This window comes from Perna viridis, chromosome 5 (assembly GCF_037379345.1).
Source record: "Perna viridis isolate PV_CMFRI_1.1 ecotype Kerala chromosome 5, ASM3737934v1, whole genome shotgun sequence".
Classification (NCBI taxonomy): domain Eukaryota; kingdom Metazoa; phylum Mollusca; class Bivalvia; order Mytilida; family Mytilidae; genus Perna; species Perna viridis.
This window is the reverse complement of record NC_142449.1, coordinates 49,930,562-49,957,548: the sequence shown is the minus strand read 5'-3', so window position 1 is coordinate 49,957,548 and position 26,987 is coordinate 49,930,562. Positions and strand designations below refer to the sequence as shown.

General features: G+C 32.1%; 1 protein-coding gene across 2 annotated transcripts; it reads right to left on the bottom strand.

The window, feature by feature from the left end:
- Positions 1-640: 640 nt before the first annotated feature.
- LOC148618102 (GMP reductase 2-like) lies at positions 641-26,978 on the bottom strand. Of its 2 annotated transcripts, XM_088585968.1 has the most exons (8): positions 26,785-26,978; positions 23,534-23,587; positions 19,640-19,759; positions 13,194-13,277; positions 10,989-11,162; positions 7,761-7,949; positions 4,165-4,367; positions 641-3,476 (listed from the first exon to the last, which is right to left on the bottom strand). In XM_088585968.1, the coding sequence occupies exons 1-8, from the start codon at positions 26,869-26,871 to the stop codon at positions 3,278-3,280; spliced, it is 1,110 nt and encodes a 369-aa protein (XP_088442094.1). In that variant the 5' UTR covers positions 26,872-26,978; the 3' UTR covers positions 641-3,277. The 2 variants fall into 2 exon arrangements, with proteins under 2 accessions (XP_088442094.1, XP_088442095.1); XM_088585969.1 differs by lacking the exon at positions 23,534-23,587 and having other exon boundaries at positions 26,785-26,977.
- Between the last annotated feature and the right edge of the window lie 9 nt (positions 26,979-26,987).

Genomic DNA, 26,987 nt, shown 5'->3' with positions numbered 1-26,987 from the left:
TCTAACAAAAAGACTACAGAGCATCTGAAAATTTTAATTCAATGCAGACTTTTCTAATAATAAGGATCCTTTTCGGAATAGAAAGAATTTGGCTAAACTTAACGAAAACTTCTGTCAGACCCCTATGTTCTATTTAGTTAAGGCCGCCATGTTTTTCTAATGGATCAAAAATCCCCGTATCAGTTCTACGCACAATATTCTTAAGTAACATTCATACCAAGTTTGGTTCTAATTGGTCAAGTAGTTTCAGAGGAGAAGATTTTTTAATGTACATGTAACAACATTGAATAACATTAAAAATAGCTAAAAAAACAATAAAAAGGGCAATTACTCAAACATTGCTTAACAATTTTACACAAAATTTTGACCACAGATATGCTGAATACTTTTATCCACTGTCAAAATTTTGGGTGATATATGTGAAAAAATTCTGTCTGACCCCAATGTTCAATTTTTTGTTACGGCTGTTTTTCCACAGATAAAAAATCCCCACATCAGACCTTTGTAGGAAACCCTAAGGAACATTAATAGCTTGAATATTTCTATATAGACAGATTAGGTCCTCTATGATCTCTTGTATAAGCATTGGATTATTAAAGAGGGACAAGTATAAAGACATTTTACAAACATAAAATGAAGATCAAACAAGCTGAAGTTTTATTAAAACAACACTTGATACAAAAACAACAGTAAGCCATCATTCCAAGCATGTGGAGGTAGAAAAGAACTACAAATATCTCAATTGTAAAAAAAATTGGCCTCAACAGAGATTTCAATGCCTACTGGGTATATCCTAGTAAATAGACAGAATAGGGACCTAGGATTAAGAGTAGAGTTTGGTGCCATTTACTGGTGTGGCTATATAGCAAATGATCTGGTAAGTGAGTAATTAGGAGGAAATATTGACAACATATGTACTAATATTTTGCCATCAATAAATCCTCCATATAAAAAAATTTGATACTGCGAAAGTACTATTGTTCCTGGGGTACCAATTTTTGTGGTTTTCGTAGATAGGTCAAACCATAAAATTTGGCTCTCAACGAATAGTAGATTCCCATTGATGGGTTTACTGATAACTTCAGAACCACGAATTAAAGAATCCACGAACTTGTGTTTCTTCACTGATCCACGAAAATTGATATCCATAAATTAAAGTACTTTCACAGTACTTATATTCTAATGCAATATTAACAATTAAGACAAATGCGACAGCAATCTTAAACCAAGATAAGTTCAACCCTAATCTTCTACATTGTAAATACAAAGGAATCTGTGCAAGTCAATCACAAAACTAATTTCAAAAGTGAAAAAATCAAAAAAGAAAAAAAGAATCAAACACAACCAGAAAATACATGACGAAGAAATCACTCCCTCAGGAAAGATAACTTGGCAAAGCTTTATTTGAGAATTTGAAATCTAACCATTGAATGTTGGATATTTTTCTGTCTTGTACTCTCAAATCTATCAGATTCTTAATGTCTTTCATTCTAATGAAAGACTTCCTGCTTGCTTTCTTTATTGGTGTAGTGATTTCTGCATCAATTTAAGTTAAAGTAAATGTAGATGGTTATTTCTTTATTTTTTGCAGGTTACAGATTTTACAATTTTTTCCTTATTCTTACTGAGACTTTCACATAATAATCACTAATGAGTACTATTGAACTACCAGTAAAACACTGATGGGTGCTACTGAACTAATGATAGCTACTCAATTACCAGTACATCATTCATGAGTGCTACTCAATGCCCAGTAAAACACAGAGTGTTACTCAATAACCAGTGAAACAAAAATGAGTGCTACTCAATTGCCAGTTAGACATGGATGAGTGCTACTTAATTACCAGCAAGTTATTCATGAGTGCTACTCTATTACCAGTATGACACAGATGAGTGTTACTTAATTCCCAGTAAAACACAAGAGTGCTACTCCATAACCAGTGAAACAGAAATGAGTGCTACTCAATTGCCAGTTAGACATGGATGAGTGCTACTTAATTACCAATAAGACATTCATGAGTGCTACTCTATTACCAGTAAAACACTATGAGTGCTAATCAATTACCTGTAAAACACTATAAGCATAAATTAATTACCAGTAAAACAATAATGAGTGCCATTTATTCCCATAAGATTTCATTCCCACATGATTCATGACTTAGCATTATAAAAATTTATATTTTCAATATGTACTGATTAACCAATATTGGTTTAAAGCTAATAAATATTTGAAAAAATGTTATTTACCTAATTTGCCTAACCTTCTATTCACATACTATTGAAAACTACATGAAACTTATATCTAACCAGCAACCAGAAAGCAATAGAAAAAAAAACATTACTCAATTATACATCATCGGGACATCGTTAAACATATGATATTTAATCCATTTCAGAAACTAGATATTAATTGATTTTTCACTATCTCCTATAAGAAAATTTAAGATACTCAAACACTGTCAGAAAAGCAATACCAAATTGTTCCAAAAAAATTGGAGTACTATGGTAAAAAAACATGGAAATAGTAATAAAAATGAATCAAAGCTGTAAAATTTTACAATAATGATGCAGTACACAATAAAAGCAACAAAAATACAATATAAAATAAAAAGAAATAAACTTGTATGGCTAAAAACTGGACATTGCCCCTACCAGGACTAATACTTCCCACAGCCCCTTGAACCCTGTACATTTTAAGACCAATGTGGACACATAATTCATATTGGACACAATTTTTATGGAGATAAAGTACTGGTAAGGACTTTCAACACACAATTTTGCTGCAATTTTTAAAACATCCAACTCAAAACCACAATTAGTATTTTTGTCGACAACAAAATGACAGAATATAACAGCAAACAATACTTTAAACAAAAATTTCTGACAATATGCACATCCCAATATCATAATATAACACCCCTGCAAGTCATTGAGGAGGAGTTACAGACAACACATCAGACCAAGTTTTGCTGAAAATGCTTAAGTTCAAACAGCTGTCATTTCTACAATTTTTGTCCAAAAATAAAATCCTGACAGTATGCACATCTCCTTGTGGATATATTACATCCCACAAAGTTTCATACCAATGCTTCAAGCTGCAAAGATAATAGTTCAGACAGACGGACAGACGGTGAAACCTGTATACACTAAACCCTTTGCCGTGTGTATAACAAGGATGAAACTCTAAAAAACTAAAACTTGGCATATTTTTACCTGAACAGTGTTCTGGAATTGGAAACAACAACATAACACTGGAATGAATCTTAAAAAAAGGGAGTTAATGTTCTTTTGTTGAAGCAGCAAAAACTTCATTTAACTGTTGTGTGACTCGTATAAAAGTCGTCCTGCGACTGAGCTCTTTGAGTTTGCCTGCTCCAACGTAAGTACAAGTAGATCTGATACCGCCAAGAATGTCCTGTATAGTATTCTCCACGTCCCCACGGTACTCTATCTGTACAGTCTTCCCTTCAGAAGCCCTAAATGTGTTAAAATATAAAAGTATCCACTTCAAAAACCGAAGTACTGACAAGTTCAACTACCAACTATAAATAGAATTAATATTGCATAATTTTTCAACTCTGTCTTGGTCAGTTATATGTTATATCATTTTGAAGGTCTCAAATAGCACATTTCAAAAATCAAAGTTACAGAACTGATATATCATACATGTTCAAAGCCTTACGGGTCAATAAGTGCAAATATTAACAGTTCTTTGAACTTAAGGTTGTTATATATCAAATGAAAGGTCTTAAAGTGTACATCCAAAATACTAATGTTTTGTTCCCAAAAAAAATACGTTGGGTGGAGTCAACGAGTGCAGGAACTAAAATGTTTTATACTATTAGGTTTTCATAAATCAAATGAAAGGTTGCCACAACTACATCACAAATAGCAATTTTGTTTTACCAAAAAGAATCATATTGGGGTTAATAACTGTAAAATACTAAAGTTCATAGAAAGTAGGATTGTTGCAAATCATATGTAAGGTCATCAAGTGTACATTACAGAATTCATGATGAAAACCTCGACAATTGCCACTGATAAGGTCACCAAGTGTTCATTACAGAACTCATGATGAAAACCTCCACAACTGTAATTGACAAGGTCACCCAGTGTTAATTAGTTATAAGTATTAATTGGCATACTTGTTTATCATTGCCTTACCTGTATTCAGCAACGCCACCAGCATGTTTCTTCATAGCAGTAGCAGAACTCATGCCATAAAACATTTTGAATTTCTTCCCATTTTGTTCAATAATTTCTCCGCCAGACTCTGTATGTCCAGCCAACATACCACCAAGCATGACAAAATCAGCACCAGCTCCAAAAGCTTTGGCAACATCACCTGGACATGTACAACCTCCATCCTACAATACATATAATTATATTTTTATATGAATATATCAAAATCCATATCTTTATTATATAGATAGCAGTGTTTTATCAAATATTCCCACTGTAATAAATTTCAATAAATCACACTGTGAAATAAATTTGGTAATTTCACGCTCACGCTTTCTCCTGCCAAAACGTAACAACTTTGATATCAATTCGCCAATCACAGATTTTAAAATTCATATTGAAAATATCTATAAAATATGAAGAAAATCTATATAATAAATTGGATAATCAATTGGTTATCGTGGATAACCAAAATATAACCACTCATGCCAAGAATGCTTGAGTATTTAACTTGTGCATGGAACAAGTTCCGCACACTAGTTAAATGTATGCATTCCTCGGCACTTGTGATAATATTTTGGTTATTCACTCTTTCCAATTAACTATCCTATTATTATTTTTACATTGGTATAGAGAAACACATTACACAAACTACACACACACAATTTAGCCAGAAGTTAGCATTCTTTAATTACAAGTCATATTAAACTATAGATTACACAATTATACATGTTGCAATACAATTAAATACATTAATCTTATCACACATTACACACAACGGCAACGGCAACAATCTGAAACACATTATATATATTAAAACATCAAAGGTTTCTTCCAGTAATGAAGTTTTATGAAATAGGACCAGAAAACACTACTATTTATTTGTTTGATGAACTTGCACAACTTTTTCAGAACAGATATCTTTTTATGTGAAAATAACTGATGAACTCAAATGTATTGTGATTTTTCACATAATAATTGAGGATATATTTTGAGCGTTGCTGATTCGGATTGATACATTTAACAAGAGGCTCCAAGGAGCATGAATGAAATTTTTGCCTTTCAAGGGCAATTAATCTAATAAGTTGTCTGACAATTTTGACTCAAAGTAAGACTTTGGTAAGACTTATTATAAGTATCATTTCATCAAGTTTCATCAAGTTTCTTTCTATCTATTACAGTTTTCAAGAAGTTGGCTGAAAACTGCTAAAAACATGATTTTTCGCCTTTCAAGGGCAATTACTCTCTGACATGGAGTCTTCAGACATTTTTGATCCAATGCAGAATTTTGTAGGCTTTATCATAAGAATCATTTCAGCGACTGAAAGTTGCTTACTGTCTGTTATAGTTTTCAAGATAATGGCTGAAAATTGCTAAAAATGTCATTTTTCACCTTTCAATGGCAATAACTCTAACAAGCAGTCATCCAACATCTTAAATCAAATGCAGAATTGTGTAGGCCCTATAATAAGGAACATTTCAGCAATTGAAACAATTTGGCTAAACCTAATGGTTTTAAAGAAATATGCGAAAAACTACTGTCTGACCCCCATGTTCTATTTTTAGTAACAGCGGTCATGTTTTTTGAAAGGATAAAAAATCCCCACATCAATTCTATGCAGGATACCCCAAGGAACTTTCATACCAAGTTTGGTTCCAATTGGTCAAAAGTGTCAGAGGAGAAGATTTTTGAAAGAAATAACATTAAAAATAGCAAAATAACGTAAAAAAAAGTAATAACTGCAACATGGCTCAATGAATTAAAACAAAAAAATTGACCTACATGCTTAACACTTTTACTGTCAGATTTTGACTAAACCAAAGGGTTTGGAAATATATGCGAAAAACTATTGTTTGACCCCTATGTTCTATTTTTAGTCATGGCGTCCATGTTTCTCGATGAGTCAAAAATTCCCACATGCCAAATAGTGTCAGAGGAGAAGATTTTTGAAAGAACCCGCATTAAAAAAAGGCAAAAAAAAACATCAAAAATGGCAATAACTCCAATATGGCTTCATGGATTAAAACAAAAATTTGACCACAGGTAGATCTCGTCATGCTGAAGTGTTTTGCCCCCACCCCCTGTTGGCTAAACCTAACGGTCTTTAAGATATATGCAAAAAACTTGTCTGACCCTATGTTCTATTTTTAGTAATGGCAGCCATGTTTTTTGTTAGATAAAAAATCCCCACATCAGTTCTATACAGGATACCCCAAAGAACAATAAAACCAAGTTTGGTTCCAATTGGTCTAGTAGTGTCAGAGGAGAAAGTTTTGAAAAATTGTTGACAACAACTGCAATAGCTCACATGGCCTTTGGTCAGGTGAGCTAATATGATTTAACGACTTTTTGTGGAGTTTTGGTATTCAGTATAGAATTGAATGGTCACTATATAATCTGACCTGCTTTGCATCTGATGCACCTGCATGTAAACCCAAAAATCATCTCCCCTGCCAAGCATCTAACAATTGTTCCTCCTATTAAGCTCTAACTTCTTTTTACTTAACTCTACACACAGGCATTTTGGAATTTTGCAGAAAGTATTCAAACAAGATGTTGTCTGACAATAAGATAATATCACAAAACATCCTTCACTTTCACCAGACTTCGTAAGATTATCATAATTTCTTACAGTTTCAATATCAGATGCTGTTCATAACTTATCTTCCTAAAAACATGCCATTTTAAGAAACCAAACCTTCATATTCATTTAAACAGATTATATGGAGTTGTGCTTACAAAGAACATGGATTGACAGACAGTTGGTTGGATCTTATAAACCCCTAATCTTCTTTGAAGAGGATGTTATACACAGCTATTGAATGAGGAACTTAATAAACCTTCTTACAGATATTATGTGCCCTCCAAGACTTTGTGCAGCATCGGCGCACACTATCACCACTCTAAGTTTGAGTATCCTACACCTGACTTTTTTATTTACTTACGGAAATTGTGTGTTATCCTAGACCATGTGCAGCATCGGTACACTCTATCACAGCACTAAGTTGTGGGTATCCTACACCTGTCTTTTTACTTACAGATATTACGTGTCCTCCTAGACCATGTGCAGCATCGGCACAATCCACTTAGTTATGGATATCCTACCAATGTCTTTTATTTACAGATATTATGTGTCCTCCCAGACCATATGCAGCATCAGTGCACTCTATCACATCACTTAATTGTGGGTATCCTACAACTGTCTTTTTACTTACAGATATTACGTGTCCTCCTAGACCATGTGCAGCATCGGCACAATCCACTTAGTTATGGATATCCTACCAATGTCTTTTATTTACAGATATTATGTGTCCTCCCAGACCATATGCAGCATCAGTGCACTCTATCGCATCACTTAATTGTGGGTATCCTACACCTGTCTTTTATTTATAGATATTATGTGTCCTTCCAGACCATGAGCAGCATCGGTACACTCTATCACATCACTTAGTTGTGGGTATCCTACACCTGTCTTTTTACTTACAGATATTATGCGTCCTCCTAGACCATATGTACCATCGCCACACTCTATCACATCACTTAGTTGTGGATATCCTACACCTGTCTTTTTACTTACAGATATTATGTGTCCTCCCAGACCATGTGCAGCATCGGCGCACTCTATCACAGCACTAAGTTGTGGGTATCCTACACCTGTCTTTTTACGTGTAGTACACACACTGCCAGGACCTATGCCAACTTTGATTATATCAGCACCAGAAAGTACCAATTCTTCTACCATCTCTCCTGTTACTACATTTCCTGCCTGATAAAGTCAAAAATAATCTGGATCACAATGACCCCTGGCATGACTTAAGTGATAAACCTGAACTGTCCATTGATATGAAACTAGATCAAATGTGACTATATACGATGCACTGATATGAACCTACATATAATTGATCCACAGATGACTCTCTTGTAAATGTGAATTCCATTCATGAATGAGGAGACTGTACATTATACAGAATCTGTAAACAAAGAACAAGGGCTTTCAAATTTTACAGAATAAGCTTAAATACATCTGAGAAACCTTACAGAATAAGCCTAAATACAATGTCAGAGAAACCTTACAGAATAATCCCAAATACAATGTCTGAGAAACCTTTATATAATAAGCCTCAATACAACGTCTGAGAAACCTTACAGAATAATCACAAATACAACATCTGAGAAACCTTTACAGAATAAGCCTTAATACAACATCTGAGAAACCTTTACAATATAAGCCTAAATACAACATCTGAGAAACCTAACAGAAAAAGCCTAAATACAATGTCTGAGAAACCTTTACAGAATAATCCAAAATACAACATCTGAGAAACCTTTACAGAATAATCCTAAATACAACATCTGAGAAACCTTTATATAATAAGCCTCAATACAACGTCTGAGAAACCTTACAGAATAATCACAAATACAATATCTGAGAAACATTTACAGAATAATCCTAAATACAACATCTGAGAAACCTTTAACAATACAAGCCTAAATACAACATCTGAAAAACCTCACAGAATAAGCCTAAATACAACATCTGAAAAACCTCACAGAATAAGCCTAAATACAACATCTGAGAAACCTTTACATAATAATTCTTAATACAACATCTGAGAAACCTTTACAGAATAAGCCTAAATACAACATCTGAGAAACCTTTACAGAATAATTCTAAATACAACATCAGAGAAACCTTTACAGAATAAGCCTAAATACAACATCTGAGAAACCTTTACAGAATAAGCCCAAATACAACATCTGAGAAACCTCACAGAATAATCCTAAATACAACATCTAAGAAACCTTTACAGAATAATCCTAAATACGTCTGAGAAACCTTACAGAATAAGCCTAAATACAATGTCGAGAAACCTTTACAGAATAAGCCCAAGTACAACGTCTGAGAAACCTTAAAGAATAATCACAAATACAACATCTGAGAAACCTTTACAGAATAAGCCTTAATACAACATCTGAGAAACCTTTACAATATAAGCCTAAATACAACATCTGAGAAACCTAACAGAAAAAGCCTAAATACAATGTCTGAGAAACCTTTACAGAATAATCCTAAATACAACACCTGAGAAACCTTACAGAATAAGCCTAAATACGACATCTGAGAAACCTTTACAGAATAATCCTAAATACAACATCTGAGAAACCTTATAGAATAAGCCTAAATACAATGTCTGAGAAACCTTTACAGAATAATCCAAAATACAACATCTGAGAAACCTTTACAGAATAATCCTAAATACAACATCTGAGAAACCTTTACAGAATAAGCCCAAATACAACATCTGAGAAACCTCACAGAATAATCCTAAATACAACATCTGAGAAACCTAACAGAAAAAGCCTAAATACAATGTCTGAGAAACCTTTACAGAATAATCCTAAATACAACACCTGAGAAACCTTACAGAATAAGCCTAAATACGACATCTGAGAAACCTTTACAGAATAATCCTAAATACAACATCTGAGAAACCTTATAGAATAAGCCTAAATACAATGTCTGAGAAACCTTTACAGAATAATCCAAAATACAACATCTGAGAAACCTTTACAGAATAAGCCCAAATACAACATCTGAGAAACCTCACAGAATAATCCTAAATACAACAACTAAGAAACCTTTACAGAATAATCCTAAATACGTCTGAGAAACCTTACAGAATAAGCCTAAATACAATGTCGAGAAACCTTTACAGAATAAGCCCAAGTACAACGTCTGAGAAACCTTAAAGAATAATCACAAATACAACATCTGAGAAACCTTTCCAGAATATGCCCAAATACAACATCTGAGAAACCTTTACAATACAAGCCTAAATACAACATCTGAGAAACCTAACAGAAAAAGCCTAAATACAATGTCTGAGAAACCTCACAGAATAATCCTACATACAACATCTGAGAAACCTTATAGAATAAGCCTAAATACGACATCTGAGAAACCTTTACAGAATAATCCTAAATACAACATCTGAGAAACCTTACAGAATAATCCCAAATACAACATCTGAGAAACCTTTACAGAATAAGCCCAAATACAACATCTGAGAAACCTTTACAGAATAAGCCTTAATACAACATCTGAGAAACCTTTACAGAATAAGCCTAAATACAACATCTGAGAAACCATTACAGAATATGCCCAAATACAACATCTGAGAAACCTCACAGAATAATCCTAAATACAACGTCTGAGATTACAACTAAATCATTAACTGTTAATGTGATCTCCATTTCTTTTCTGGAGTGCAACAACATACCATACCATGAAATATCATGGTATTTTGCCCTACGATATGATATGCAGATATAAGAAAGGCCACTTACAGTACTAACAATATTGACTTTTTTTTGAGAATGTACAAAAATGTGCTGTATCATTTATTCAGATATTAATATGTCATTAAATATTGTATTTGAAAAAAAATATCCTTTCTTTTCTATTCTGTCTTTCAGGTATTTCACAATAAATACACCAAAATACAACATAGAAAGTCAGGTTTAAACAAGTTTCTCAAACAAATTGCAAATATACTTTTGATCTGGTTTCATTAAAAATATTGAATTGAGATTTCCTTCCTGGAGTACATTAAATGAGTTTTTCCTTTAATTGGCTTTATGAGGAGAACTAACTATAATTTTTAACAACGCATGTAGTTTAGGATTTCAATATTTCTAAATAAAAGAATTGTGTTAAGTAACTGAACCAAGATTTGATTAAAGCTAGTATGAAATTTCTTAGTTAAAATAATGCAATCAGATATAAATGTTGTTTAAATCATACCATTATTGTGTGGGTTGGAAATTCTTTTCTAACATCCCTTACGAACTGTACAAAATGTTCTGAGTAACCATTAGCAACATCTACACAGATATAGGTAATGGCTGGTACAGCCTGAAGGATGTCCTTCAGTTTCCCAAGGTCACCAGCACCTGTCCCTGTGCTAGCTGCTACATACTGTAAAGAGATATTCACACCTACCGATACATACAACTTGTTAAATCAGGAAAGAGGTACTGGTCATTACATACAGGCATCATTAACAGCTGTGCTCACGCAAGCTCATAGTACACCAACAAAATATATCATTTTATGTTGTTTAAATGCCCATTACTTTGAGATGATATATTAGGAAACATTTAAAATACAAATGGGTGCTTGACATAAGGACAAGCTTTGTATCTGTAGTTGTAATGGGTAGTGCTGTGGACTGATGGACAAAAAAATGGTGATATAAATGTACCAATACTTTTGTCTTAACAGGCAAACAAAAATGAAAATTTTAAGAAATATAAGTCACTATAAGTCACTATATGCAGCCTCTACTTTTACGTCTTGCATTGGATTGCATACAATAGAACTATGAAATTTAATACATCAGTTTGATGTCAATTTACTTAGAACTATGAAATTTAATACATCAGTTTGATGTCAATTTACTTAGAACTATGAAATTTAATACATCAGTTTGATGTCAATTTACTTAGAACTATGAAATTTAATACATCAGTTTGATGTCAATTTACTTAGAACTATGAAATTTAATACATCAGTTTGATGTCAATTTACTTAGAACTATGAAATTTAATACATCAGTTTGATGTCAATTTACTTAGAACTATGAAATTTAATACATCAGTTTGATGTCAATTTACTTAGAACTATGAAATTTAATACATCAGTTTGATGTCAATTTACTTAGAACTATGAAATTTAATACATCAGTTTGATGTCAATTTACTTAGAACTATGAAATTTAATACATCAGTTTGATGTCAATTTACTTAGAACTATGAAATTTAATACATCAGTTTGATGTCAATTTACTTAGAACTATGAAATTTAATACATCAGTTTGATGTCAATTTACTTAGAACTATGAAATTTAATACATCAGTTTGATGTCAATTTACTTAGAACTATGAAATTTAATACATCAGTTTGATGTCAATTTACTTAGAACTATGAAATTTAATACATCAGTTTGATGTCAATTTACTTAGAACTATGAAATTTAATACATCAGTTTGATGTCAATTTACTTAGAACTATGAAATTTAATACATCAGTTTGATGTCAATTTACTTAGAACTATGAAATTTAATACATCAGTTTGATGTCAATTTACTTAGAACTATGAAATTTAATACATCAGTTTGATGTCAATTTACTTAGAACTATGAAATTTAATACATCAGTTTGATGTCAATTTACTTAGAACTATGAAATTTAATACATCAGTTTGATGTCAATTTACTTAGAACTATGAAATTTAATACATCAGTTTGATGTCAATTTACTTAGAACTATGAAATTTAATACATCAGTTTGATGTCAATTTACTTAGAACTATGAAATTTAATACATCAGTTTGATGTCAATTTACTTATTTCTTCAACTTTGCGAGAGTAATGTATTCTCCACCAACTTAAAATGTCAATTGTAATTAAAAGCTACAATTTCAGGTAAATAAAACTTGCTGGGAGGTGATCATTAAAAGAAAGGACAAAGTACTATTTACAGAAAACTTTACAAGCATGTACAGTGTATGTAGCCTAAGATCATGTTTACACACATAACATAATATAAATAACCAATCATTTCAATACTTCAAACACTAAATAGTTCCAAGGCCTAATCTAGACATTGATGACAAGGCGAAGTTTTAGTAAATTCTGAAAAATAATAATATTGACAATTGTGTCCATACAATCTATTACAAAACTTCTCCCTGTCAAAGACATATGAGAGAAGTGAGCACAAACAAGAAGCAGCTTTTGTTCATTTCTCCCTCTAGATTAGACCCTGAATTTTATTATAAGGCATCACTTGCTACATATTTTCAAACTATTTAATATCATACCAACATAAATAAATACAAACAATATAATTTTCCAATTCACAGTGGGAGACATTTGAGTACATAAATTTATAAAGAGAAAACTGCAACTATAATGTATGTTTTGTAAATAAATCCTTCATAGATACCTTCAATATATCAGGATTGTTGGCAGCAAAATCTTTCCAGGCTTCCACAGAGTAGTGTTTATGTATACATGTGAACAGAGAAAACTGAAGAAAAAAAGTATATTAAATGGTAAGTATAGGTCATACTGACCTTGATGAAAATAGATATTTCTGTTAGGAAAAAAGGTTTAATTTGTAAAAAGCTGAGATGACATTTGATTCATAATCAGATAATGCTTTCACTGACATTCAAAATGGGTTTCAAGTTTTTATACGCCCTTCTTAGACGGGATGTATTATGGTATACCATTGTCCACACTTGGGACAATGACTCAAAAACACTTTCACCAACTTTTATGACCTTTGGTGAATTGTCCATATCTATTGACCTAAGTTCCAATTCGATTTTTATAAATTTCAGATTTTTCGTTTCCGTGTTATGAATTTTTTTACTTAAAAAAAGGGAGATTGTCAAACTTTCAGACAATAACTCAAAAACACTTTCACCTACTTTTATGAAACTTTGGTGCATTGTTCTATTGCTGTAAGCTGCCTTTTGATTTTTATAAATTTCAAATTTTTCATTTCCGTGTTATGAATTTTTAAACTTAAACTAGAGGCTCATGAGAGCCTGAATCGCTCATCTTGTTAACCATTTGCTTATTTGAAAAACTTGAGGAATGAGACAGAATTTGCTAAAGGCAACAATTTTTGAATTATTTTCAAAAACCTGTCTTCCTAATTTCCATTTTAGTATAGGCAGCCATATCTATTCACGGATTAAAAATCACAAGTCATTTTGAGCACAATACACTAAAGAACTATTATGCTTATTTTCATTCAATGATCTTAAATGGTTTTAGAGAAGAAGATTTTCAAAGTTGTACATGTGAAAAAAACAAAACAAAAAACTGTCTCAGGGGCCGTAACTCCTACATCAGTCAGTGAATGGTTTTGAGAACTTCGGTATAGGTCCTTCTCATGATGCTTAACAATTTTACCCTATGCCAGAAATTTGTTAAAGGCAACGGTTTTTTGAGTTATCTGCAAAGGTTAACCAGGTAAGAAATTCAGGCTCTCATGTGCCTCTAGTTTAAGTATAAAAAAACTGCCATCTGACCCTATCTTCTATATTTAGTAACAGCCGCCATGTTTTTTCATGAATCAACAATCCCAATGGTCATTTTGTGTGAGATACCCTAAGGAACATATATGCCAACTTTCATTGATTTCTGTACAATGAATTTTGAGAAGATTTTCAAAGTTGCACATGCGAAAAATGCAAAAAAAAAATCTGTTTCAGGGGTCGTAACTCCTACACCAGTTGACCAATTGTTTTGAAAATTTTGGCATAGGTACGTCGCATGATTCTGAACAATATTACCTGTGCCAGAAATTTGCTAAAGGCATAACTCAAGAACCGTTGCCTTTAGCAAATTTCTGGCTGGATAATATAGTTCAGCATCATGAGATGGACCTATGCCAAAATTTTCACAACTATTGGTCAACTGATGTAGGAGTTACGCCTCTGAAACAGTTTTTTTTGTATTTTCATATGTGCAACTTTGAAAATCTTCTCAAAATCCATTGCACCGAATTCAATGAAAGTTGGCATATATGTTCCTTATGGTATCCCACATACATGGTGGATATCCGTTACGGATACTTTTCGGTCGTAACTTTTACGTTAAGTTATTTGTTTTTGCACAAGGAACAGACTTTTGATGCACGAATGGACGTGTCATCGCCAGGTAGTGATGTTAATTCAAACAAAGGAAACTACCAGAGGTATAGTTTGTTTATTTTTATTGCACTACGGATCACAAATTAAAAATATTTTGGTCTTAGAAAATCTCATTTTATATTAGAAAACCCTTTTTAATATAAGAAAATCATTTTTTTAATATTAAAATTATTTTTTTAATATAAAGAATCATTTTCTAATATTAAAATTGTTATTTTTAATATTAATAAAAAAGAAGAAAATAACATTAGAAATTTATATTTTTTTGATATTACAAAATCATTTCTTAATATTAAAAATTATTTTAATAATTTTTGTCTCACCAGCAACAAAAGCGAGACAAAGGTATGCTGATTACGGCATAGTCGGTGGCATTCACAATTGTTAAGTTTTTTTTTTCTCCAATCCGTTTAGCATCAATTACTTGTGCTAGGTCAATGATACTTGGTAGGAAGAAACTTTAGGATATTATTGTTTCAGTTTTGCACACATTTTATGTCTGTAACCCTGCAGTCACGGTCTGTTGACTTTAATAGTTTGCAAGACTTTTCAACATTAAGTTTTTTTCTCCAATCCGTTTACCATCAAGAACTTGTGCTAAGTCAATGATATTTGGTAGGTTTGTTTGTTTGTTGGGGTTTAACGTCTGAGCAGCAATATTTCAGCTATATTCAGATGATGAACATGAAATTTATGATAAAATGAAGATACCTTAGGACAAAACAGGTTTGTAAAAATCTAATATTAGAAATTAATTTCTATGATAGTAAATTAGCCTTTTTGTCCATTTTTGCTTGCCATAGGATCATGCTTAGTTAAAATATATTGGTATGAACAACTTGCATTGCATAGTCAGCATAGTCAGAGACTGTTAAGAATGTGATTATGATGTTGAGAAAAAAAAAAACGAAGTTGCAATAAATTAAACAATGTATGACTTTTTATTAGCTCATCTGGTCCAAAGGACCAGTGTGAGCTATTGTCATCACTATGTGTTCGTCGTCGTTGGCGTCGGTGGCGTAAACTTTTTTTTAAAGATCTTCTCCCCTGAAACTACTGATACCAAAGTTGACACAGATGTACCTTAAGGTATCCTTCATAAAAATTATGTTTTATTTTTTGATACGTCAAAAAACATGGCCGCTGTTACTAAAAATAGAACATAAGGTAAATCATATATTTTGGCCTATAACTCAAAAACTATAATAGATAGAAAAAAATCATCTTAGGGTCTTCAGAATTAAAAGCTCTAAAAAAGTCTTTGTTGGGTCCAAGTCGTCAGTCGACCACCTGGAAGGAGTTATTGCCCTTTAATGGTCAAATTTTGACGATTTTTGCTGTTTTTGCCTAATATCTCGAATACGATAAGAGCTAGAGAAAAAGTTAACATCGCAAAAATGATCATCTCATTAGGATCTACAAAAAAATGTCAGGGTCAACGTTATCCGATGAGTCCTTATATGAGTTATCCTTCTTGCAACTATTATAGATAAAAAAAATCTGAATCATTATAGCCTTTTCACAAGAAAAGCTCTATCAAATTCTTAGTTGAGACAAGTTACTATCTACTATCTTGCGGCAGCGAGGTATTATCTTAACACGACGAGTTACGAACTCTCCATAGTGAGTTATTATCTTGCCACGGAGAGGTACAATCTTGTTGCGGCGAGTTACAGGGGATCTAGGATTTTTCCATTAGGAGTGTGAGCATTGGGTGAGGGGTCTGGGAATGGATTGAGGTGACTGAGGACCGCTTAAATTCCCCAAAGGTCCATGGCAGTGCCCTGGTAAGGGGCGAGGGGGGGCGGAAGCTCCTGGGATTTCAGGATTTAAAGGCTGTTTTTGATAGGTTAGTCATTTTTGGTAAATAAAAAAATTAATTGTTTAGGGGCGCACGCCTCTCTAAATCAGCGCTATGTATACATTGAACTATTCATCAAATGATCAGGTTAATTATAACTCGCAGCGGCGAGATGATATTTTTTATGCATGACCCTAATACGCCTCTGTACAGGAATGATTTTAAAATCTTCATGAAAAAATATAAATGCAGGTTGTTTTTGAAATAATTAACAAAATGTCAGCACTGTAATTTTGCTTAATTTTTGTCTGCGGTCATGATACTCCAGACTTACTAAAATTATGTAAAAAAAAATATTTACAAAAGAATAAGCTAGGACATTTATTGTTTTTTTTTCTATAATCATTGTAATCATTGTGTTTGATTTTGCTGTCCTTCGGGGCGCCTTGATTCAGATTGGCAAATAAAGTTTATTCTATTCTATTCCATTCTATATACAATTTACAAAGGAATAAGCTAGGACATATACACATACTAATATGTACTTTCCTGCTGAAATGAGGAATTGTAAAGATTCCTATTCCTGAAGCATTAAAATCTGTTCCCTCTTCAAATAGACAGAAATCATCTTATTTCTTACAACAGTTGCTTATTTTCGTGTTGAAATGTGGAAGAGTGGTATATTTAGCTATGGAGTGTGTTTTTGTTTCACCATATTTGATTAAACAAAAAAATCGAATGTAGAATATATACTGAATATAATATGATGAATGATTGGTTTATATAGCCAGCACTCCACAGTATTGTAGAACTGCCTAATTTTGGTCTTGTAATCTGATGCTTTGTAACATTTATCACTTTAAAAAATTGTCAAGCATCTGTAAATCTATATATCTACAAATAGCTCAAGCCAAGGCCTTCAGGATGCAGTAAAAATTTTCTGGAAAAAAATTACCCACAGCATATAGGGTTACCATAGAAACCATGCAAAAATATGCGAAAATTTGCAAAAAAGTTCATAAAATCAGGTTAAAAAATATCAAATTTCCCGCAAAATATCTGAAATTTTTATTTCAATCCCTGAAACTGTTCAAACTTTTCCCTTCAAAAACCCCTTCCTCATATGGGCATCGCCGGTTAGATTTTGAGCTATTTCACTTTGTAATCCACTTATTAAATTTAGCATGGTAAAAAATTGACTTACTTTCACTTTCACAATGAAGTCAAATTGTCATTGAAAAAAAGCCCCTTCAACATTGAAAATATATAAAACATTGCAAAATACTTTTAAAAGTCCCCTTTTTTCAGAAAATGTTTTATCAACAATAGATTCTTCATTTTTAATCACTATAGCAACCACCGGTTTCCATTTATGTCATTTTTCATCCCTAGCCAAAAGTGCGAAACTAAACTAAACTGTGGAGTGCTGGCTATAGGTAAAGGCATAGAAAACAAGAGGCTCTCAAGAGCCTGAATCGCTCACCTGGTTAATTTTTTGCCTTTTAAGGACAATAACTCTAACAAGGAGTTGTCAGACAATTTTGACTCCATTTGATTCATTGGACACATTTGTAAGCCTTATAATAAGGATCATTTCAGCAATTGAAAGTTATTGGCTAAACCTAACAGATTTAGAGATGTATGCAAAAATCTGCTATCTGACCCCATTGTTCTATTTTTAAAAATGGCAGCCATGTTTTTTCAGCAATCAAAAATCGGTCATTCCGTTAAGGATACCCTGTAAAACAAATTGAATTTTGCAGAATAGTTTCTGAGAAGCATATTTTTTAAAGTAATAAAATCAAAAACAGCAAAAAATGTCCAAAAAGGGCAATAACTCCGACATGAGTCAACAAATTTTCACCAAAATTTGACCAAAGATAGATCTCTTCATGCTGAATAATTTTATTCCAGTCAGATTTTGATTAAACCTAACCGATTTGGAGATATATGCAAAAATCTGCTGTCTGACCCCTGTTTTATTTTTAGTAACAGCAGCCATGGTTTATAACAGATCAAAAATCCAAATGATTATTTTGTTAAGGATACCCTTTAAAACAAAAATACCAACTTTCATTAAATTCTGTAAAGTAGTTTCTGAGGAGAAGATTTTTTAAAATAACAACATTAAAAACAGCAAAAAACCTCCAAAAATGGCAATAACACCAATAGATCTCATCATGCTGAACACTTTCAACCCATATCAGAATTGGCTAAACCTAACCCTAACCCTAATAACTCCAAGATGGCTTAATAGATTAAAATGAAAATTTGACCGAAGATAGATCTCATCATACTTAACACTTTTACCCCGTCAGAATTTGGCTAAACCTAACCGTTTTGGAGATATATGCAAAAAACTACTGTCTGACCCCTATGTTCTATTTTTAGTAACAGCAGCAATGTCTTTCGACGGATCAAAAATCCCCACATCAGTACTATGAAGGATACCCCAAGGAACATTAATACCAAGTTTGGTTCCAATTAATCAGGTAGTTTCAGAGTTTTTAAAAATTGTTAACGACTATGAGCTAAAAACAGGTACTGATAAGAGGCTATAGGTCAACTATTTTTAATTTGATTAAATAAAATTAATCAGCATATTTAGTTCGCAGTAAAAGTAGTTTATTGGGTTTTTATCAGCGTAAATAGCATAAAATTAATTATGATATATTAGAAATACCTATAAAATAGACTTAATTACATTGTATCTGCATTTGAACCTTAATGGGTGATACCAATAAAACTATTATCCTGTGGTAGTGCTAGATAATTGCAGATGCTAACAGACTTTATAAATTTAAAGTTTCTGATGACTGCTATATTAATTCTGAACACTGAACTAAATTGATAATAAACTGAAAAAAAAAACCGAATTAAACTAGCAACTATATAATATATATATTTTTCTGGCAAACTAACCCGACCAAGCGTTTTTGCCATTTCAAATGTTCCAACTGTATCCATGTTGGCAGCCATGACGGGGATGCCATTGTATTCTCGTTTTGAATTCCTGAATGAGAATGATCTCATCAAATCCACCTGAAAATACAAAGTAAGAATTCATTATTAACATTTTTGTTATTTTTTTTATTTTCAAGCTTCTGAATTCCAAAATATTTCACAGAGTCTCCACTATGATTATATTTGGTTCCAAATTAGCACTGCAAAATGCTTTATTAAACTTTAGTTAGTAAATCAAAGCTATCGGTACAAGTTACTACATCATGTACATGATAAAATCAAGCCAACTCCACAGCAAAATGACATGTGACTATGAATATTTTTAGTAATAATAAGTATTGACCGAACAAAATTCTTACTTTACTCATTTACTTAATGCAGTATACCAAATCTGCATGAAATCTTGATTTTTCATAAAATATTTTTTCATAAAAAGAATGTTATGTTGCCTCACTTCACTTGGCCTTTACTTCTATTAACACACACCCAAAGCTCTTATGATGGATGTATTCCCAACCTACATGTATATTGTATAATCTACACACAATCCAAGACCTTGTTGAATTAATGGTTTAGAAATATTTATCTAATCTACATGTATCTGTTACTTGTTTGAACACAATCTGTTAAAATTTGTATACAAAATATCTATTGTGTTAAATGCAATTTTTAAATTCAACAGCTTGTATTCACATTTAAAGTATAGTTTTCAGTAGAATATGGATCAAAGTTAACTTCACAAAAAAAATTACTTATTGGATCAATATAAAATTATTAATACATCATCTTTTTCTGAAACATTAAAATAACCAGTACATGGAGTACTTCACACATGTACTTATGCTACATTATTTTTAGTCCTACATTGTACAATCTCTACCTTCACATCTTATCCAGAAGTATAATTATTGTAGCCCTAAATACGCATTGCAAAGCTTGACATGTATTACCCTTGGGAAAACAAGTCAAGAAGTTCAATTTTTTTTAAATCTAATTTTTAACCATGTAGTCTGCTGAGGGATTTTAAGACAGGTCAATGTATAATGATTTGCTATATTGTTGTCTAGTCCCTCCTTTTTTGTATGTTCCTATTTTTTTTCAATATTGATTTATGTTGGTTAATGGTATTGTACAACAGCCATTAAGAGCTCACCATTTCCTGCAAGTATTTGGCATCTCATACACAACTACTTTAATTATAGTAATCACTCCTTAATGGAATACACAAATACAGTACGTGCAAAACCTTGTCATAAAGAATATCCTCCCCCACCCCCCAACTTCAGGGTAATATTTGAAGTCATGAGTCAATAAAGAAACAGCAGTGTAATTTAATCTGGGATGAAGTTACCAGGTCATCAAACAAAATGGAAATTGGTAAAATCAGAAATAAATCAACTGCAAATAATGGTAATCCAGATTTCAATTGGCGGAACTCCCCTAAAAAGCAGGAAAAAATCACCTCTGTATAATGAAGTACATATGGTGTCAATCCATGCTGCAAAATTTCGACAAAATCTAATTCTCAGAATTCAATCCGAACTTCTCAGCCTTTCTTGTTACACAAAAGAAAAACCTTGGATACACTTGATGAAGAATCAGTCCTGAATTTGTCTGATCCAATTCTAAAGTCATAGTTAAATTAGTTCATTTTTTACCATAGCACTTTCTTTCTATTGCCAAAGTTCTTGGATGAGTTACTGGTATAGAGTATGTAAGTCTAGTCATGTGACTGTGGTTTCATGGGAATGGATCCAAATCTACTATGCACCTGGCCCATGCTTCCAGTTTTTAGTGGAGTCCGAGTTGCTCATCTTCTTTTGTTACTTTGAATGTATGATTTTAGTTGCTTTGTGTTCTTTGTTGTGTATGTCTGTTTTCCATGTCTGATTTTTGTCCCTAAATTACATTCTTTTGATTACCGCTATAACCTTGGTTCCCTTGATTACTCATTCAAATGCATGGAAACTGTGTCATTTACAGAGTGTTGTGCTCATAATTAAAAATAAAACCTCTTTTTATGTAAAAATACTGATAAAAATGTCAAATATATATTTCTTCATAATAAAAGTGTTAAGATACACGATAAATAAAAGATTTTGCATTGTAATACAGTACTCTGAGATCCCGGAAGTAAACAATAAAATGCAGAACGGTCTTCATATTTCAACACTTTCTAAATCAGAAATTCCAGTAAGGAAAATTAACTACGAGACTTACATACCCTATTGTTCTCTTTTTCTAACTAAATTTTTTAGCACCATCCGATGAATATGGAACTACTTAGATAAGTGTATCAATACAATTCCAACAAATTTTTCAAGAAGAAATTCTCCTTTCTGCATCAGAGGTTATTTTTTACTGTATTGGAAATGGCTGAGTAGTTCCAACTGACTTAGAGTTCTGTCCTAATCAACTGATACACGAGATAAATGCAAGCAAGAACCATCTGTTCCTTTATGGAAGTCAACAACTAGAACATTTGAACAAAATATCAATTCAGATCTTTAAAAATTGGAAGAAAAAAGAAAGTTCTATAACACCAACATTAGGAATATACATGTACTGCAGTACCAGTATATATTTTGATGAAAACTGAATTTAAATTCAATTTTAATCTTTTATGAAATAACACAGACTAATGCCAATAGATAGTCCCTGAAAAACAGCAAAGGGAAGACTAGGATTAGCCTACAAATGAATACCTACACCTATACATATTAAGATTTTATCAAATACAATTTGAATATATACATATACATGTATGATAGCCTGAAATAAAATGCTGTGAAGGGCAAAGCTTGACATGACTGTAAAGGTCAAACCCTGAACAGTTGAGGCAAGTATCAACACACCATTCAAACTTGATACACCTTTGAATTTTTATTAGGATTAGATGAACTGGTCACTTTTTGGCCCCTTATACCTAAAGTGTTTCAGTCAAAAACTCCAAAATCAATAACACCTTCTTTTGGGGGTATTGCATCTTGTCATTTGATTTCCCACAGCTATCCATTCCCTTTTCCCTAAGTTATTATCCAGATATCAGAAAAACATACTTGTTTCTCACTTGGTTCAAGTGACACAACCCCAAATATTAATTCAAGTTTTCCTTTTGTGGTATGGTACCTTGTATTAAAATAAATATGAGATCTATTCACTTGTACTCAAGTTATTGTTCAAACATAAGGAAAATGCTTATTTCAAGCCCCTATTTGGCCCCTTATTCTAAAAGGGTTGAAGTCTTTAACCCCAAAATCAATCCAAGACACCCTTTGGTGGAATGGCACCTTGCAATACAATTTCAAAGAGATCCATTCAATCATAATCAAGTTATTGTCAGGACATCAGGAAAACACGTTTCTGATCCACTTTTTTTGGGCCCTTATTTCTGAAGTCATAACCCCTAAAATCGATACCAGTCTGACCAATGTGATATGCTTCTCTTTGGACCCCTTTTGGTCCCTAGTTCTTAAATAGTTGGGGGCATAACCCCCAAAATCAAAGCCAATCTTCCTTTTATTTGAAACCTTGTTATAAAATTTTAAAATTAAAAGTTCTCAAATGTTAACTAAGTGTCTATGGACAATAATGCCATACCATTATACCACTGCAAATTGTTTGCAGTCATATGAAAACAAGACATTATGGAAAATTGTTAACATTACTGAAAATGCAATTATGAAGGATCATTCTAGGTGTATTTAAATTCAGTCTCATTTCGAATTTAAATACCGTGTACTTTTATGGCGCACAAATACAAACAAATGCCTGTTAATGAAGATGTGATTAGACCCGCTATCAAACAAGGTTTGAAAATGCAGGGCCAAACAACACAACAAGCAGACATACCGTGAAAGATGTCACAATAGAAGTAGGACTTGACACTGCATAGCTTAGAAGATTCTACAATATGTCACACTTCAAATTAGTTGACTCTTCTTGCACTCTTACGTATTTTATAATATTTATTGAGTTATACTGTTCAAATTACAATATTGTTATTTAAAATACAACCAAATAAGCATAACTAATATCTAAATTAATTATTGTATTCAATTTGGTACAGATCTGTATGTACATGTAGGTAGCAAAGTAAAGAATAAACTTTGACATTTTGAAATAAAAGGAGAAGGGGTGATAAAGGCTCTCATTAGCCTAAAATACAACTGAAAACTAATCATAAATTGTTGAAAGATTTAATTGCAAATATGGAGAGTAATTGGTAACAAATGAGAAATCATTAACACTTTCGATAATTCTTTCATTAAAAGGACAAAAGAGTTCCTTGAAGTTGACTGAAATTCAGACATTCTGTCAATTGTACTTTTTAGTCATTACCTGTCATAGTTTTGGCAAGGAAATGGTGTCAACACCACATGAAACATTTTCATATTTACATGTGTAATTAATACATTACACAGTCTATCATGTAAAAATATAGTTGTTTCTTGTGTATGGACATGGATGTAAATATTTCTGTTAAACAACACGAACAATTCTCGTAAGTTTTTGTTAAATGACATATAATTGTAGCACCATTATGACGTCATTACAAAATACTAATACCATAAAACATGTAATACAGCTTTTGGTAAAGATGACTGGCACATAGTGCATTAGTCATGGTAACCTTCCATAGGCAAATACCCATGAAGATACATTTGATTGTACATGTGTACATTATCTTAAGAAAAAGTAATCTGTCTTACTAATCCTAGCAAGATTACATAAGGGTATATAATTTTACATAATGTCCCTTCATAATGGTAATTAATGTATTGTTCATCAATTAAGTCCACTACATAGTTTGGACAAAAGGAATGTAATCTATATATTTAACTCTGTATTCAATATTGCTCATTTCTGTGTCATTTACTTTATGTAATACTGATTGACCTCATGTAACACATTTGTGTATGTGTCTGAGCATACACATGTATAATAAAATCAGAAATATATATAGTTTTTTTTATGTAAATAAAATTAATAATGATATTAGAAACATGAATATGTTTATATGCCATCTTTAAAAAAAATAAGTGTAATCAGTTTGAAAGTGAAACAATCAATTTTAAATTGTGTACATTAGTTCATGTAGTTTAAAACAATCACCGTGGACATGATACTGACAGATTTTTCTATAATTAAGCACTGTCTGACAAATAAAAGAAGAAAATTAAAAGACTGATGTTGAAATCACAATATTGTATTATATTTCATGACAATTTTCATCTGTTTCATGTGAAATAAACCCTTTGTAAAATAGGCACCAAGTATAAGTACATTGCCAATCAATCTTCCAAACTTGTAACTATCAGATAGCTCAATTAATTTCAATTTTCCAAACATTTTGAGCAAACTATAAATGTCATTGCATAACTAGTCTATGTGCCAAATCAAATTAGTCAAGTTTTGGCATTTTAATGACATCAGGAACTTTTTAAGTCTAGAAAAAAAACTCTCTGAAGACAGTGTTGTAGACATTATATCTAACTTGATTCATTCTGCATAGGTGTTAGCCTTTGCAAATTCTAAAGCAGGAAATCTCTCAAAATTTTCTCAAAGTGGGAGAAATTTCTGTGAATGCAACCAAATCTCCTACTTTGACATGGACATGTATATGTAAACAGGAGATTGTTGAATTTTCCATGGAACATTAGGAGGCTCCTGCCAAATGTGGAAGACTTTACACCTATGATTCTGTCAACTGAAAGTTTTTTTTTTCTAGACTAAAAAATAAACACATTTAAATCAAGGAGTTAAATATAGAAGGATTGGAATATTGCACACTTTTAAATAATGTTAATAAATATGTTGCATGGGGAGATTAACAGCGATTACCCATGAGCATTTCATGTTCCTCAGCCTGCCCTGTTAATGGCAGATAATTTCCATCACTTCAACATTTCATCACAATAAATGTAAGTATTCTGACCAAGTTGCCTCCAAACTATTTCAATGTTTTGTTTTGATCAATATCTTGATTCAAGACCTTCATCTCTTATCAAATTTTTCAGCCTGGTCCCATCTTTGCGGGTGGTCTTCCTTCTCATTTAAAATTCAAACTTCCTTCTCCCAAACCCAATCTATCTTCATAAAATTTGTTAAATATTGATAAAAAATGGTTCGAGGGTGTATATATTAAAGAGTTTTATAGTTGTAGCTTTCCCTGCCTTTGTGATATCAACATTTTTATATGCCATGGTTTTGACTCCTGACTGCTTAGCCCACCTTCGAGGGCAGTTTCTCTCCTCATTTAAAATTAAATCTCCTTCGAAACCCGAAGTATCATCATAAAATTTGTTTAAAATTAATCAGGAATGGTCCGGATGTATATAAGGAGATTTAAAGTCGTAGCCTTCCCTTCTTTTGTAATATCAAGGCTTTTATTTGACAAAATTTTGACTTTTCAAGGATTTGTAAAGAAATATAGCAAAACTAATTTGAAAGACTGGAGCTCCGAAAATTGACTTGGAGCTAATTGTGTTCATACAGTATGGTATTTATTGGTTTTTATGAGAAATTTTTGGAAAACAATGTAGAATATCTGCCATTATCGAGGTTTTTTTTTTAACAGACTGAATATATGTACTTCAAAATGGTGACGTCCTGTAAGTATTCAAAGGCTGGAATGCTAATTTGAATTTCGAACTTCTCCCTTGAGGTTCCGAATTTTGACTTGAAGTTGACATTTTTCTATTACTGAGGTATTAATCGATACCATCCTTGCTTCATCCCCATGTACTGAGAGTATTAACCAACTATTACAAGATACGAGAAAGCATGAGATTCCAATCATTCTATGTTTAATTCCTTGTTCAAATGAAAAAAAATTATAGAAATAATATAATTATGTTGATAATTTATTATGTTTCACTTGTACAATGTTAATGACCTTCAAAAAAAACTAAAAAAGTACAAATTTCTCCAAATTTTCCACAAGAAACCGATCATAATAAATTACTTTCGTTGTCACGGAAAAATATCAAGTTACAAGTGCAATAAATTATTCATATCCTTGATGAAATAGATTTCCTTGTGGACGCAAATAAAATTTGGTAATAAATTCATGATAATTGATATTGTAAACACATTTTTACCTCAGATCTGCTCTTAAGTGTGCTTCTTTTAGGCCGGACAAGTACATCCTTAAAGTCCAGTTTGACATCATTGTCGATTCTAGGCATGTTGATCAGCAAGAGATATGTTGCTGTGAAAACAAGACTTGATGCAATGCCAAATAGAGCGGGTTCTGAAAGGTTGGACTGGTATCCAAATTCGTATTACTTTTTTGCCTTCTATA

Coding starts and splice junctions, on each gene's coding strand:
- LOC148618102 (XM_088585968.1), bottom strand. CDS start 26,871: ATGCCTAGAATCGACAATGATGTCAAACTGGACTTTAAGGATGTACTT. Junction 23,588..26,784: donor CACTTAAGAGCAGATCTGAG/GTAAAAATGTGT, acceptor GACATATTGTAG/AATCTTCTAAGCTATGCAGT. Junction 3,477..4,164: donor GGTGGCGTTGCTGAATACAG/GTAAGGCAATGA, acceptor TAACACATTTAG/GGCTTCTGAAGGGAAGACTG.